Here is a 14,475-nt window from a genome sequence, read left to right as displayed (position 1 = left end):
CCTTTTAGCCATGGCTGGAAATGAAGCGTCTGGGATGCAGGGCACCATCTCCTGAGGCTGCACAGAGCAGGGGGCCCCAGGGCCCAGCACAGAAAACCATTTTCCCTCCTAGGCCTCCAGACCTGTGATAGGGAAGGCTGCTGTGAAGGTCTATGACATGCCCTGGAGACATTTTCCCCACTGTTTTGGTGATTAGCATTTGGCTCCTCATTCATTATGCAAATTTCTGCAGCAGGCTTGACTTTCTCCTCAGAAAATGGGTCTCTTTTCTATTGCATTGTCAGGCTGCAAATTTTCCAAACTTTTATGCTCTGTCCCCTTTTGAATGGTTTACTGCTTAGAAATTTCTTTCACCAGGTACCCCAAATCATCTCTCTCAAGTTCAAAGATCCACAGATCTCTAGGGAAGGGGCAAAATGCCTCCAGTCTCTTTGCATAGCAAGAGTAACCTTTATTCCAGTTCCCAGTAAGTTCCTCATTTCCATCTGAAACCACCTAAGCCTGGATATTATTGTCCATATCACTGTTCGCATTTTAGTCAAAGCCATTCAACAAGTCTCTAGGAAACTCCAAACTTTCCCACATCTTCCTGTCTTCTGAGCCCACCCAGTCTCTAGAAAGTTCCAAATTTTCCCACATTTTCCTGTCTTCTTCCGAGCCCTCCAAACTGTTCCAACCTCTGCCTATTACCCAGTTCCAAAATAGCTTCCACATTTTCAGGTATCTTTACAGCATTGCCCCACTCCTGGTACTAATTTACTGTATTAGTCCATTTTCACACTGTTGATAAAGACATACCTGAGACTGGGTAATTTATAAGGAAAAAGAGGTTTAATGGACTCACAGTTCCACATGGCTGGGGAGGCTTCACAAACATGATAGAAAGTGAAAGGCATGTCCTATATGGTGGCAGGCAAGAAAGAAAATGAGAGCAAAGTGGGGGAGAACCCCTTATAAAACCATCGGATCTCATGAGAACTCACTCACTATCATGAGAATCGCATAAATGTAACTGCCCCCATGATTCAATTACCTCCCACCAGGTCCATCCCACAATGGGGGTTAAAATTCAAGATGAGATTTGGATGGGGACACAGCCAAACCATATCACTAACCATGGGCTAAGAAGCAAGGGATGCTCAATAAATATTTATAGATTTAAACTAAAGTGAATTACAGTGGGTTATCAATCTTAGAAACATGACTTTTGATAATTAATGAGATGTGATTATACCACATTAAGACTTGATTTTCTTGTTTGGATACTAAATTGGCTTCTCTTCCATCTCCTATTTGTAATAATTCTTCCAAGGATATAGACAAGAGCTCAAACATAATATCATAAAGTTATTTTAGTGTTCTGGGATGCAATTTACCTGTTGTACAAACTGAATTCATTTATTTGTTTGTTGTCCAAACTCTTTTGGAATATAATTTCTTCTCTTCAAAGCTTATTCTTATATATTGCAATGACAGCACTACTGGCATTTGAGGTGGGGCAATTCTTTTATAAGACTTTAGGCTTTTTCGCAACGGGTTTGCCGCCAGAACACAGGTGTCGTGAAAACTACCCCTAAAAGCCAAAATGGGAAAGGAAAAGACTCATATCAACATTGTCGTCATTGGACACGTAGATTCGGGCAAGTCCACCACTACTGGCCGTCTGATCTACAAATGCGGTGGCATCGACAAAAGAACCATTGAAAAATTTGAAAAGGAGGCTGCTGAGATGGGAAAGGGCTCCTTCAAGTATGCCTGGGTCTTGGATAAACTGAAAGCTGAGCGGGAACGTGGTATCACCATTGATATCTCCTTGTGGAAATTTGAGACCAGCAAGTATTATGTGACTATCATTGATGCCCCAGGACACAGAGACTTCATCAAAAACATGATTACAGGGACATCTCAGGCTGACTGTGCTGTCCTGATTGTTGCTGCTGGTGTTGGTGAATTTGAAGCTGGTATCTCCAAGAATGGGCAGACCCGAGAGCATGCTCTTCTGGCTTACACACTGGGTGTGAAACAACTAATTGTTGGTGTTAACAAAATGGATTCCACTGAGCCACCCTACAGCCAGAAGAGATACGAGGAAATTGTTAAGGAAGTCAGCACTTACATTAAGAAAATTGGCTACAACCCCGACACAGTAGCATTTGTGCCAATTTCTGGTTGGAATGGTGACAACATGCTGGAGCCAAGTGCTAACATGCCTTGGTTCAAGGGATGGAAGGTCACACGTAAGGATGGCAATGCCAGTGGAACCACGCTGCTTGAGGCTCTGGACTGCATCCTACCACCAACTCGTCCAACTGACAAGCCCTTGCGCCTGCCTCTCCAGGATGTCTACAAAATTGGTGGTATTGGTACTGTTCCTGTTGGCCGAGTGGAGACTGGTGTTCTCAAACCCGGTATGGTGGTCACCTTTGCTCCAGTCAACGTTACAACTGAAGTAAAATCTGTCGAAATGCATCATGAAGCTTTGAGTGAAGCTCTTCCTGGGGACAATGTGGGCTTCAATGTCAAGAATGTGTCTGTCAAGGATGTTCGTCGTGGCAACGTTGCTGGTGACAGCAAAAACGACCCACCAATGGAAGCAGCTGGCTTCACTGCTCAGGTGATTATCCTGAACCATCCAGGCCAAATAAGTGCTGGCTATGCCCCTGTGTTGGATTGCCACACGGCTCACATTGCATGCAAGTTTGCTGAGCTGAAGGAAAAGATTGATCGCCGTTCTGGTAAAAAACTGGAAGATGGCCCTAAATTTTTGAAGTCTGGTGATGCTGCCATTGTTGATATGGTTCCTGGCAAGCCTATGTGTGTTGAGAGCTTCTCAGACTATCCACCTTTGGGTCGCTTTGCTGTTCGTGATATGAGGCAGACAGTTGCGGTGGGTGTCATCAAAGCAGTGGACAAGAAGGCTGCTGGAGCTGGCAAGGTCACCAAGTCTGCCCAGAAAGCTCAGAAGGCTAAATGAATATTATCCCTAATACCTGCCACCCCACTCTTAATCAGTGGTGGAAGAACGGTCTCAGAACTGTTTGTTTCAATTGGCCATTTAAGTTTAGTAGTAAAAGACTGGTTAATGATAACAATGCATCGTAAAACCTTCAGAAGGAAAGGAGAATGTTTTGTGGACCACTTTGATATTCTTTTTTGCGTGTGGCAGTTTTAAGTTATTAGTTTTTAAAATCAGTACTTTTTAATGGAAACAACTTGACCAAAAATTTGTCACAGAATTTTGAGACCCATTAAAAAAGTTTAATGAGAAAAAAAAAAAAAGACTTTAGTACATCTGTCTCCTACCCATTAAATACCAGCAGCATGCTCCCCTCTGCCAGTTATTGTGTAACCAAATAATCCATACACCCAACACCAAATGTTCCCTCATGGGATAGTACCTCTTCTAGTTATGAACCAATCTATCATTTCCAGTTTGATGGCCCTTCTCCTTGTTGGAAAACATGGACGTAAAAAAGAGCTGAGTAGCTCTGCTTTCTGTCTGATATCTGTTAACTTTAAACCATCTGCTCCAAACTAGGTGACAGGTAAAGGTAAGCTCATAGATAATTTAAATACAGTGAATGGAGGGTGTGGAGAGTAATGAACATACATAAAAGAGATAACATTCAGGCATTTAGACATGGCAAAATAATGGAGAGATGGGGATCAGGAGCCATTCATTAAACAAATATTTTAGTTCCTAATGTGTGCTATGTATTTGCTGTTACAAACAGGAATGAACAAAACAGACAAAACTTTTTATCATCATGGAGCTTATATTATTATTGGGGAAAGACTGACAATAAACATGCAACTCATATACCCGATGGTACAAAATGCTGTGGAAAATGGCCAGAGAAGTCCTCTCTGTAATTATGACATTAAGGAAAGTAAAAGTTAGGAGGAGGTCACAATATCCCATGTGATGATGGTGGTGTAGTCTTGTGTGAAAGCAAGGGAGGTGGTATAATTCCAAAGGAAGCTGACAGACGTTGCCAAAATTTGGGGTATGTGAGGGAGGCATAAATTATTACTGCAGGGTTAGTGGTCTTATACACTGGGGCAAAAAATGTGAGAGTGGGATGACATTTACTGAGCTGGAGGAGAAGGTTTATTGCTGAAGGGGTTTTGGTTTTCGTTATAGGAGAAGATAGGCACTCACGAGTTTGGTTTGGGCCATCCATCTGAGTGGAGATGCTGAATAAGCAGCTGGAAATAAATCAGTTAGAAAAGACGTTAAGGCTGGAGATATGACCGTTGTTACCATATAGATCATATTTATAGTCATTGACAAGATTCCCTAGGGAAAGAAGGGAAGGGCTTAGGACTGAGCCTGAGGGCGTCCCCCAATGTTGCGTAGGCAGGAAAGGAAAGGAGTGAAGAAAGTTGAGAGTAACCAGTGAGGTAGAAGGATAATTAAGAGAGAATGGGATGGCAGAAGCCAAGGGAAGGTAGCATTTCAAGAAGAAAAGGAAAGCAAACAGTTTCAGGTACTGCTGAAAGATTTGGTATGATGAACAATGAGATCTGACCATTGGATTTGATAAAGTGGAAGTCCTTGGCAAACATAGCAAGAAAAGTTTCAGTGAAATGATGAAATGGAAAACTTGACTGCAATGGATTTATTAGTGAATAAGAAGAGAAAAGGGAAGCAGTGAGTATGGAAAATTCTTCTGAGAAATTTTGCTGTAAAGAGAAGCAGAGATATACTTCAAAAAGCAGAAGAGGAATGGGAGGTCAAAAAAGTTGTTTTGCATATTTTTATGATAGGAGGTATTACAGCATGCTTGTCAACAGATGGAAAACAATTAGTAGAAAAAGAAAGGTTGGTGAAGCAGGAGAGAGAGGTGAGACTTGTTGAAGTGCTGCTCTTTAGTGGAATGCAAGGTACAAATTGAAGGATTAACATAAGTTCCCAGTATACAGCTCTGAGAAATGGGAGGCAAGGCAAGTTATATGAGTACAGATTATGAGAGGTAGATAAATGACATGGTAAGAGCATGAGGTATTTGCCTTCTAATTGCTTCTATTTTCCCAGTGCAAAGTAAGAATGGAGGAGAACATATTGGACGTTTAAATAGAGGTGACAGTGTGAATTAGTTGTCCAAGAATGTGGGGAAGTGAATGGAAAGGGCATTTAGCTTAAGACCTTAAAAAATTATTCCCTCATCTTCAGACATGGATAAAACCATGCAATAAAAAATTGAACTATCTCTTTTTGTTGTTTAATTTTTATGGCTACCATCACAAATTAAAATAAAAATTTTGCAATAGTTGGCCCATCTGCAGCTTTGAGAAAAGGTCATCGATAACTAAAGGTGCCTCATCTGATACTGATTTAAAAAATGAACCTTTATCCATCATTTTATGAGACTGGAGAATATGGCTTGATCCTGGTTTTGACATAAAGAGGAAAATGCTTAATAATTCAGTAAGTGCTTAGGAAAATGTTTAGAAAGCCACCTTGCCCCCCAGTATGGCCGTGTCTCCAACACTATGCTTCAGAAAATAAAACTTTCAACATGTGCTCAGTCAGTCAGAAACACCTCTTGGAATCAAGTTCTGTGCCAAATCATGCATTTAAAAGTAGAAAAGAGAGGCCAAGAAAGGAACATGGAGACAAACTCAACCTGCTCCCTGATGTATCAGCTCCTTCTTCGCTTATATTCTAGAAAGGGAAATGGCATTTGTATAAGAACAACTAATTTAAGACAAATAGCATCACTTAAATACTAGCAGATTTATAATCTTTTATTTGGCTGAGCCCCTGCCTAGAATACAAAAAGTTCACCACTGGATAGCCAGGCACAGTAGAAAGAGATCTGATTAAAACAAAAATAATACCAACAAATATAGACAAAATTTCCCCCACTCTCTCCAAGTCCCTCCAATGCTCTCTGGACTCTAAAGATCACATAAGTATACTCCAGTATTTCCAAGTGTTGAGTAGTAGTACCTACCGTAACTTATAGCCTCTGAAAGTAAGAATTCTCTGTAGCATTTTCTCACTATTGCCCCACTCAACTACCATGTCATCATAGGCATAGTCGTGTTATTGGACAGAACCAATCACAGTTCTCCCTTCAGGAATAAACTGGTCACCATTATCAGACTCAAATAATTTTGTGTCCTCTCTTCAAGGGCCTACTTGATCTACTCTTAGAACTTCACCCAGATAATGTCTACTCACAATTAGACAGGATATCAGACTTAACCAGGAAATCATTCATATCCACAAGGGGAACTTTCCAGATCCATTTCTGTTCTCTCCAACAGTTAGCCAGTTTTAGTGACCTTCTCTTCCAGATTCTTATTCTTTATGAGAAGAATATTAACCCAGTCCTGAAAATGACATTTTGTCCCTCTTTTTGTCACATTATGATGAGGCAACGTGATTCCTTCATACTCCTTGGCACATGATTACTGGTGAAAGAGGCTTATTGTCACTCCAAAGGGACCATCATAAGAAACACTCCAATATATGCTAAAGCTCGCAGGTTTTGACAAGAACCATAAAATACACTTGGAAAACACCATAGGAACATAAATGTGGGAATCTTTGCTGATGACTGGGAAAGGCCAAGAAAGCTTCATGGGACCCAGGTAACAAACTGGCATATGTAGCCCTTGAATCTAAAATAAAAGTCAAAACCAAGAAAAGAAAGCTTCATGGGAGACATGTCCATGAATGATGAATAAGAATTAAGCAATTGATTGACGAAGGGGAAAAGATATTCATAAAAGAAGAGAAAACCATACCAAAAGACAAGTTCTAAAGTAACAGTCCAGTTTGCTGAAGAAATAAATGTAGCTGAAAAGGTGATAAAATGCAGATGGGGTCACATTATTAGAAAATTTGCACGCCAGGGAATTGACTTTGGACTTTACTTTGGTAACCTGAAAGAACAGAGTTCATTGTCATCATCATTTTACGGTGAGAAGCATAATGTTATAGTACAAAACACAAATGAACTAAGATACACTCTTGGTTCTATCCCTAACTAGCTGTGTGAACTGAAGCAATTCATTTAACTCAGTTTATCCCACATATGTATAATGATGGAGTTAGAATGAATGGTCTTTAAAGGTCCATTTTGCTCTGATACAATGTAATCGGAAGAATCCGACCTATTCTTCTTGGTCAAGCTCTTATGTGACATCTATTTATCTACAATTTATATTAAATAGTTGTACTAAAAGTTTTAAGCTAATAACTCTGATTTACCAGAAAAAAAGGTTGATAATAAACAATATTTTAGAAATTCTCCAAACCTGCCATGGATTATAGAGGATTGTTACATGAGGAAAAATAAATTAAATTAAATTAGCTCAACGATTTGGAAACCAGGAAATATCTACCAACTCCTTGTAACTCAGGACAAGCAAGAGAAAAGGTTCAGTAGTAAAGGGAAGCAAAGAGGTCACTGTTAGAAAGATATATGAACTTTTATTTTGAGACGGTGAAATGAGTGTAACCATTTAACTCCTTAAATGCCCAAATTACTACTGAAATAATAGAAAATGAAAAGAAGATAATATATTTCAATACAAAAATATGGAAAGGGGAACTATAATTATACCAAAACACTGAAGAATTTCTGCAAGATATAGTTATAATATTGATAGAGCATAAACTCTGCCATGTAAAATAGAGGAGGGAGATTGCTGTCACAGAGGTAAGAGACATGCTTTAAAATGGTGCTCCATAGGATGAAATTCAAAGCTTTGGGGAAGCAAAAACAGCAAGCACAAGCAGGTAATAGAAAAACTGAACTGTAATAGTGATAAAATATTGGAGAACAAGTGAAACAATCATTTACACCTTCCAACCTTCGTACCAAGTTGTATATAAAGACTACATGGATACAGTATTTTAGTGTAGACATCAATTTTTTTTTAAGAGATAGAGTCTCTTTCTGTCACTCAGGGTGTTTAGTGGCATGATCACGGCTTACTGCACCCTCAACTTCCTGGGCTTAAGCAATCCTCCCACCTCAGCTTCCCAAGTAGCTGGGATTACAGGTGCATACTACCACGCCTCACTAATTTTTGTATAATTTTTTTGTAAAGACAGGGTCTCATTTTGTTGCCCAGGCTGGTCTCAAACTCCTGGGCTCAAGCAATTCTCTCACCTCAGCTTCCCAAAACACTGAGCCTACAGGTATGAGCCTCACACCCGGCTGTATCGGTTACTTTTAAAACACAGAGTATATTCCATGAGGAATATCTATTATGTGTATTGGGACTCTAGTGATATCTTCAATTCTCAGTAAAAATGATGTGATGTCAGTTAAAGGACACAAAATTTCAGTTAGCAGGAGGAATAAGTTCAAGAGATCTATTGTACAACAATAGTGACTATAGTGACTGTAGTGCACAACAATGTAGTGTATACTTGAAAATTGCCAGGAAAGTAGATATTAAGTGTTCTCACCACAAAAAAAAGTCTGTCAGAGAATGCACATGAAAATTAGCGGCCGGGCGCGGTGGCTCAAGCCTGTAATCCCAGCACTTTGGGAGGCCGAGACGGGTGGATCACGAGGTCAGGAGATCAAGACCATCCTGGCGAACACGGTGAAACCCCGTCTCTACTAAAAATACAAAAAACTAGCCGGGCGAGGTGGCGGGCGCCTGTAGTCCCAGCTACTCGGGAGGCTGAGGCAGGAGAATGGCGGGAACCCGGGAGGCGGAGCTTGCAGTGAGCTGAGATCCGGCCACTGCACTCGAGCCTGGGCGGCAGAGCGAGACTCCGTCTCAAAAAAAAAAAAAAAAAAAGAAAATTAGCTTGATTAGCCATTCCATAATATATACATATTTCAAAATATCATGTTGTACACCATAAAAACATATGCTTTGTATTTACAATTAAAATAATTAACTAACCAAAATAAATACATAAATGCATGAAAAGAAAGAAATGAGGGGAAATGGGGAAAATACAACTCTGCATAGGCATTAATACATTAAAGTGTTCTACTTCGGGATAATGGCTTTTTTTGCCAATAACAACAATATCTGGCTTGCCTAGAAATTTCATACCAAAATACTCTTGAGAGAAGTCTGTCAGCATATATACTCCTGTGTACACAGGGCAAATTACTCAATCCTCCATTCAGCAAAGAGGTTTATTGTGACAATGTGCTCCTATAACTGCTAAGTAAAACTGTATTAGATCCAAATGATGAACTAGGACCATCTTTGATGAATATGAATAGGCACTCAAAAATCATCAAAAACTTGAAGAAAACCATGACAATGAAAGAGGCAAGATGAACATATTAAACAATTGTCCCCAGGAGAAAGAGGTTCATTTAGTCACTCCAGAAAAAGTCAACAGGATGTTAAAACAATAAGAACACCCTACTATGAAAATTTATCAGTCTGATCTATAAGAAATTTAAAACTTTGTTTTTAGAATTTTTTTTAACTCAAGGAAAATTGAGGAAAAAAATGGCCAAATATTAAATTGGTGATCTGAAAGCCCTTGCTAGGATATTCTCCCAGAAATCTCTAAGAAAAGAAAATCAAAACATCAAGACAAAAACAATGGATTTAGTAGATTATTTGATTAGTCCTATAATGACTAAAAAGTACTCTGTAATTAACATCTTCCCACAAATAAAGTTTCAAGCCTAAATGTCTTTGGAGACTTCAACCAAACATTTAAAGCAAAAATAAGGACAACAATACACAATCTCTTTCTGCAAAGAGAAAATGAGAGGATATTTCAACCACATTATAAGGCCAACATAACTTTGATACCAAAATCTGATTACAACATTGTAAAGAAAAGAGAATTACAAGTGATTCTCACCTGTAGAGATGTAAACATTCAAAATGAAAGATTTGCAAAGTGAATAAATAAATATATAGGAACACGGATGGATCTGGAGGCCATTATTCTTAGAAAACTAACACAGGAACAGAAAACCAAATACTGCATGTTCTCACTTATAAATGTGAGCTAAATGATGAGAACGCATGGACACATATAGGGGAACGACACGCACTGGGGCCTGCTGGAGGGTGGACATTGGGAGGAGGGAGAGAATCAGGAAAATATAACTAATGGGTACAAGGCTTAATACCTGGGTGATGAAATAATCTGTATGGCAAACCCCCATAACATATAACAAACCTGTACATATACCCCTGAACTTAAATAAAAGTGAAAAAAGAAATATATATAAAAGAAAATATCATGAACAAGTTGGAGTTACTTCAAAAATGCAAGTGTGGCTTAAAATTTTAAAATCAACATAATTCATCACATTCACCAAATAAAGGAGAAAAGAATCATATAAATATTTCAATAGTTGAGAAAAATGTTACATTGCTGGGCATGCTCACATGCACCTGTAGCCCAGTTAATCGGGAAGCTGAGGCAGCAGGATCACTTGAATCCGGGAGTTCAAGACCAGCCTGGGCAACATAGCAAGACCCTGTCTCAAAAAAAAATGTTCTATTGCTACTAAAAAGTCTTAAAAACTAGGAATAGATAGGAATTTCCTTCATCTGATGAAGAGTATCTACAAACAAGACTACAGAAAACGTCATACTGAATGATGTAATTGTGGTAGTTTCCCCTCTAAGATCAACAGTGAGCCAAGGATGACAACTATCCAAACTTTTAATCAGCATTGCACTAGAGATCCTAGCCAAAAAAGGAAAGACAGAAATGCAATTGAAAAGGAAAAATTAAAATTGTCATTTTCAGGGGTATAATTGTGAATATAGAAAATTCAAAAGGATCTATAGAGTATTCAAATTAAAAAATTTAGCATGGTTTCTGTATTTCTATATATCAGCCATGAGCAATTACAAAACAAAATAAAATACTATTTACAATAGCGTGAAAAGTAAAGAGGATCAGAATAAATGTAGCAATAGTTTTTTCATAATAGAGGATTGCCCTAATGCTGAGAAACATTAACTCTAGATGTAAGGTTGTTATCGATCTGCCCAGCAAAGCTTAAAAGCAAGGCTTAACTTATCAAAATGTTTTAGGTAACTTAGCTTTGTTCCAGAACAAAGTGCAAAAATACATAAAGGAATACAAAAACAACCAACACCCAACAATCTGCAACAAAACGTCTGGAATCCCATAAAAAACTACCAGACATGCACAGCCATAAAAAAGGATGAGTTCATGTCCTTTGCAGGGACATGGATGAAGCTGGAAACCATCATTCTCAGCAAACTAACACAGGAACAGAAAACCAAACACCGCATGTTCTCACTCATAAGTGGGAGTTGAACAATGAGAACACATGGACACGGAGGGAAACATCACACACCAGGGCCTTTCGGGGGTTGGGGGCTATGGGAGGGATAGCATTAGGAGAAATACCTAATGTAGATGACGGGTTGATGGGTGCAGCAAACCCCATGGCACGTGTATACCTATGTAACAAACCTGCACGTTCTGCACATGCATCCCAGAACTTAAAGTATAATAATAAAAAAAGTTACCAGGCATGCAAAGAAATAAGAAAATGTGATCCATAACAAGGAGAAAAATCAGTCAATAGAATAAAAACATAAATAGCAGAGATTACAGAATTAATAGACAAAGGTCATAAAACAGCAGTTATAAATTTCTGCCATGTATACAAATAGGTAGAGAAAAACATGAAGACAATGAAGAAATAAACGGAAGATATTAAAAGACCTAAATTAAAATTCTAGAGAAAATACAGTATCTGAGATGAAAAAAAAAATCAATAAATTAAACTAACAACAGATTGTCATTGCGGAAAAAAAAAACTAATAAACCTTTAGGCAGCACAACATAAACTATCAGAATAAAACAGAGAGAAAATGGCTAAAAAAATGAAAGAATATCAGTGCACATCAGGTGGCTTAACATATTTGTAACTGGAGGCTGAGATGTGAGTAAGATTATTTAAAGAATTAGCCAGAAGAGAGTGGGGGCCAATATTCAACATTCTTAAAGAAAAGAATTTTCAGCCCAGAATTTCATATCCAGCCAAACTAAGTTTCATAAGTGAAGGAGAAATAAAATCCTCTACAGATAAGCAAATGCTTAGAGATTATGTCGCCACCAGGCCTGCCTTACAAGAGACCCTGAAGGAAGCACCAAATATGGAAAGGAACAACAGGTACCAGCCATTGCAAAAACATGCCAAAATGTAAAGACCATAGATGCTAGGCAACTAATGAGCAAAATAACCAGTTAATATCATAATGACAGGATCAAGTTCACACATAACAATATTAACCTTAAATGTAAATAGACTAAATGGTCCAATTAAAAGACACAGACTGGCAAACTGGATAAAGAGTCAAGACCCATCAGTTTTGCTGTATTCAGGAGACCCACCTCACATGCAGAGACACACATAGGCTCAAAATAAAGGGATGGAGGGGATGGAGGAAGATCTACCAAGCAAAAGGAGAACAAAAAAAAGCAGGAGTTGCAATACTAGTCTCAGATAAAACAGACTTTAAACCATCAAAGATAAAAAGAGACAAAGAAGGCCATCACATACTGGTAAAGGGATCAATTCAACAGAAAGAGCTAACTATCCTAAATATACATACACCCAATACAGGAGCACCCAGATTCATAAAGTGAGTCCTTAGAGACTTACAAAGAGACTAAGACTTCCATACAATAATAATGGGAGACTTCAACACCCCATTGTCAACATTAGACAGATCAACGAGACAGAAAGTTAACAAAGATACCCAGGAATTGAACTCATCTCTGCACCAAGTGGACAGAATAGACATCTACAGAACTCTCCACCCCAAATCAACAGAATATACATTCTTCTCAGCACCACATCGCACTTATTCCAAAATTGACCACATAATTGGAAGTAAAGCACTCCTCAGCAAATGTAAAAGAACAGAAATTATAACAAACTGTCTCTCAGACCACCGTGCAATCAAACTAGAACTCAGGACTAAGAAACTCAATCAAAACCACTCAAACACATGGAAACTGAACAACCTGCTCCTGAATGACTACTGGGTACATAATGAAATGAAGGCAGAAATAAAGATGTTCTTTGAAACCAGTGAGAACAAAGATACAACATACCAGAATCTCTGGGACACATTTAAAGCAATGTGTACAGGGAAATTTATAGCACTAAATGCCCACAAGAGAAAGCTGGAAAGATCTAAAATTGACACTCTAACATCACAATTAAAAGAACTAGAGAAGCAAGAGCAAACACATTCAAAAGCTAGCAGAAGGCAAGAAATAACTAAAATCAGAGCAGAACTGAAGGAGATAGAGACACAAAAAACCCTCCAAAAAATCAATGAATCCAGGAGTTGGTTTTTTGAAAAGAGCAACAAAATTGATAGACCGCTAGCAAGACTAATAAAGAAGAAAGGAGAGAAGAATCAAATAGACACAAAAAAAAATGATAAAGGGGATATCACCACCGACCCCTAAGAAATACGAACTACCATCTGAGAATACTATAAACACCTCTACGCAAATAAACTAGAAAATCTAGAAGAAATGGATAATTTCCTGGACACTTACACTCTCCCAAGACTAAACCAGGAAGAAGTTGAATCCCTGAATAGACCAATAGCAGGCTCTGAAATTGAGGCAATAATTAATAGCCTACCAACCAAAAAAAGTCCAGGACCAGACGGATACACAGCCGAATTCTACCAGAGGTACAAAGAGGAGCTGGTACCATTCCTTCTGAAACTATTCCAATCAATAGAAAAAGAGGGAATCCTCCCTAACTCATTTAATGAGGCCAACATCATCCTGATACCAAAGACTGGCAGAGACACAACAAAAAAAAGAGAATTTTAGACCAATATCCCTGATGAACATCGATGCAAAAATCCTCAGTAAAATACTGGCAAACCAAATCCAGCAGCACATCAAAAAGCTTATCCACCATGATCAAATGGGCTTCATCCCTGGGATGCAAGGCTGGTTCAACATACACAAATCAATAAACGTAATCCAGCATATAAACAGAACCAAAGACAAAAATCACATGATTATCTCAATAGATGCAGAAAAGGCCTTTGACAAAATTCAACAGCCCTTCATGCTAAAAACTCTCAATAAATTCGGTATTGATGGAACGTATCTCAAAATAATAAGAGCTATTTATGACAAACCCACAGCCAATATCATACTGAATGGGCAAAAACTGGAAGCATTCCCTTTGAAAACTGGCACAAGACAGGGATGCCCTCTCTCACCACTCCTATTCAACATAGTATTGGAAGTTCTGGCTAGGGCAATCCGGCAAGAGAAAGAAATAAAGGGTATACAGTTAGGAAAAGAAGAAGTCAAATTGTCCCTGTGTGCAGATGACATGATTGTATATTTAGAAAACCCCATCATCTCAGCCCAAAATCTCCTTAAGCTGATAAGCAACTTCAGCAAAGTCTCAGGATACAAAATTAATGTGCAAAAATCACAAGCACTCTTATACACCAGTAACAGACAGAGAGCCAAATCAT

The 14,475-nt window shown here is 38.6% G+C and overlaps 2 protein-coding genes across 2 annotated transcripts in view; both read left to right on the top strand.

Annotated features, from left to right (window-relative positions):
• Positions 1-14,475, top strand: part of LOC101024933 (melanoma-associated antigen 4) — a 463,021-nt gene that overhangs the window by 192,993 nt on the left and 255,553 nt on the right. The window lies entirely within an intron of this gene.
• On the top strand, positions 1,586-2,974 carry EEF1A1 (eukaryotic translation elongation factor 1 alpha 1). Its single transcript, NM_001168941.1, is given in 1 exon segment — positions 1,586-2,974. A coding segment is annotated over 1 exon segment (1,389 nt).

Source organism: Papio anubis, chromosome X, assembly GCF_008728515.1.
Source record: "Papio anubis isolate 15944 chromosome X, Panubis1.0, whole genome shotgun sequence".
Taxonomy (NCBI): domain Eukaryota; kingdom Metazoa; phylum Chordata; class Mammalia; order Primates; family Cercopithecidae; genus Papio; species Papio anubis.
Note: the sequence above shows the minus strand (reverse complement) of the source record. Positions and strands in the feature narration are given on the sequence as shown.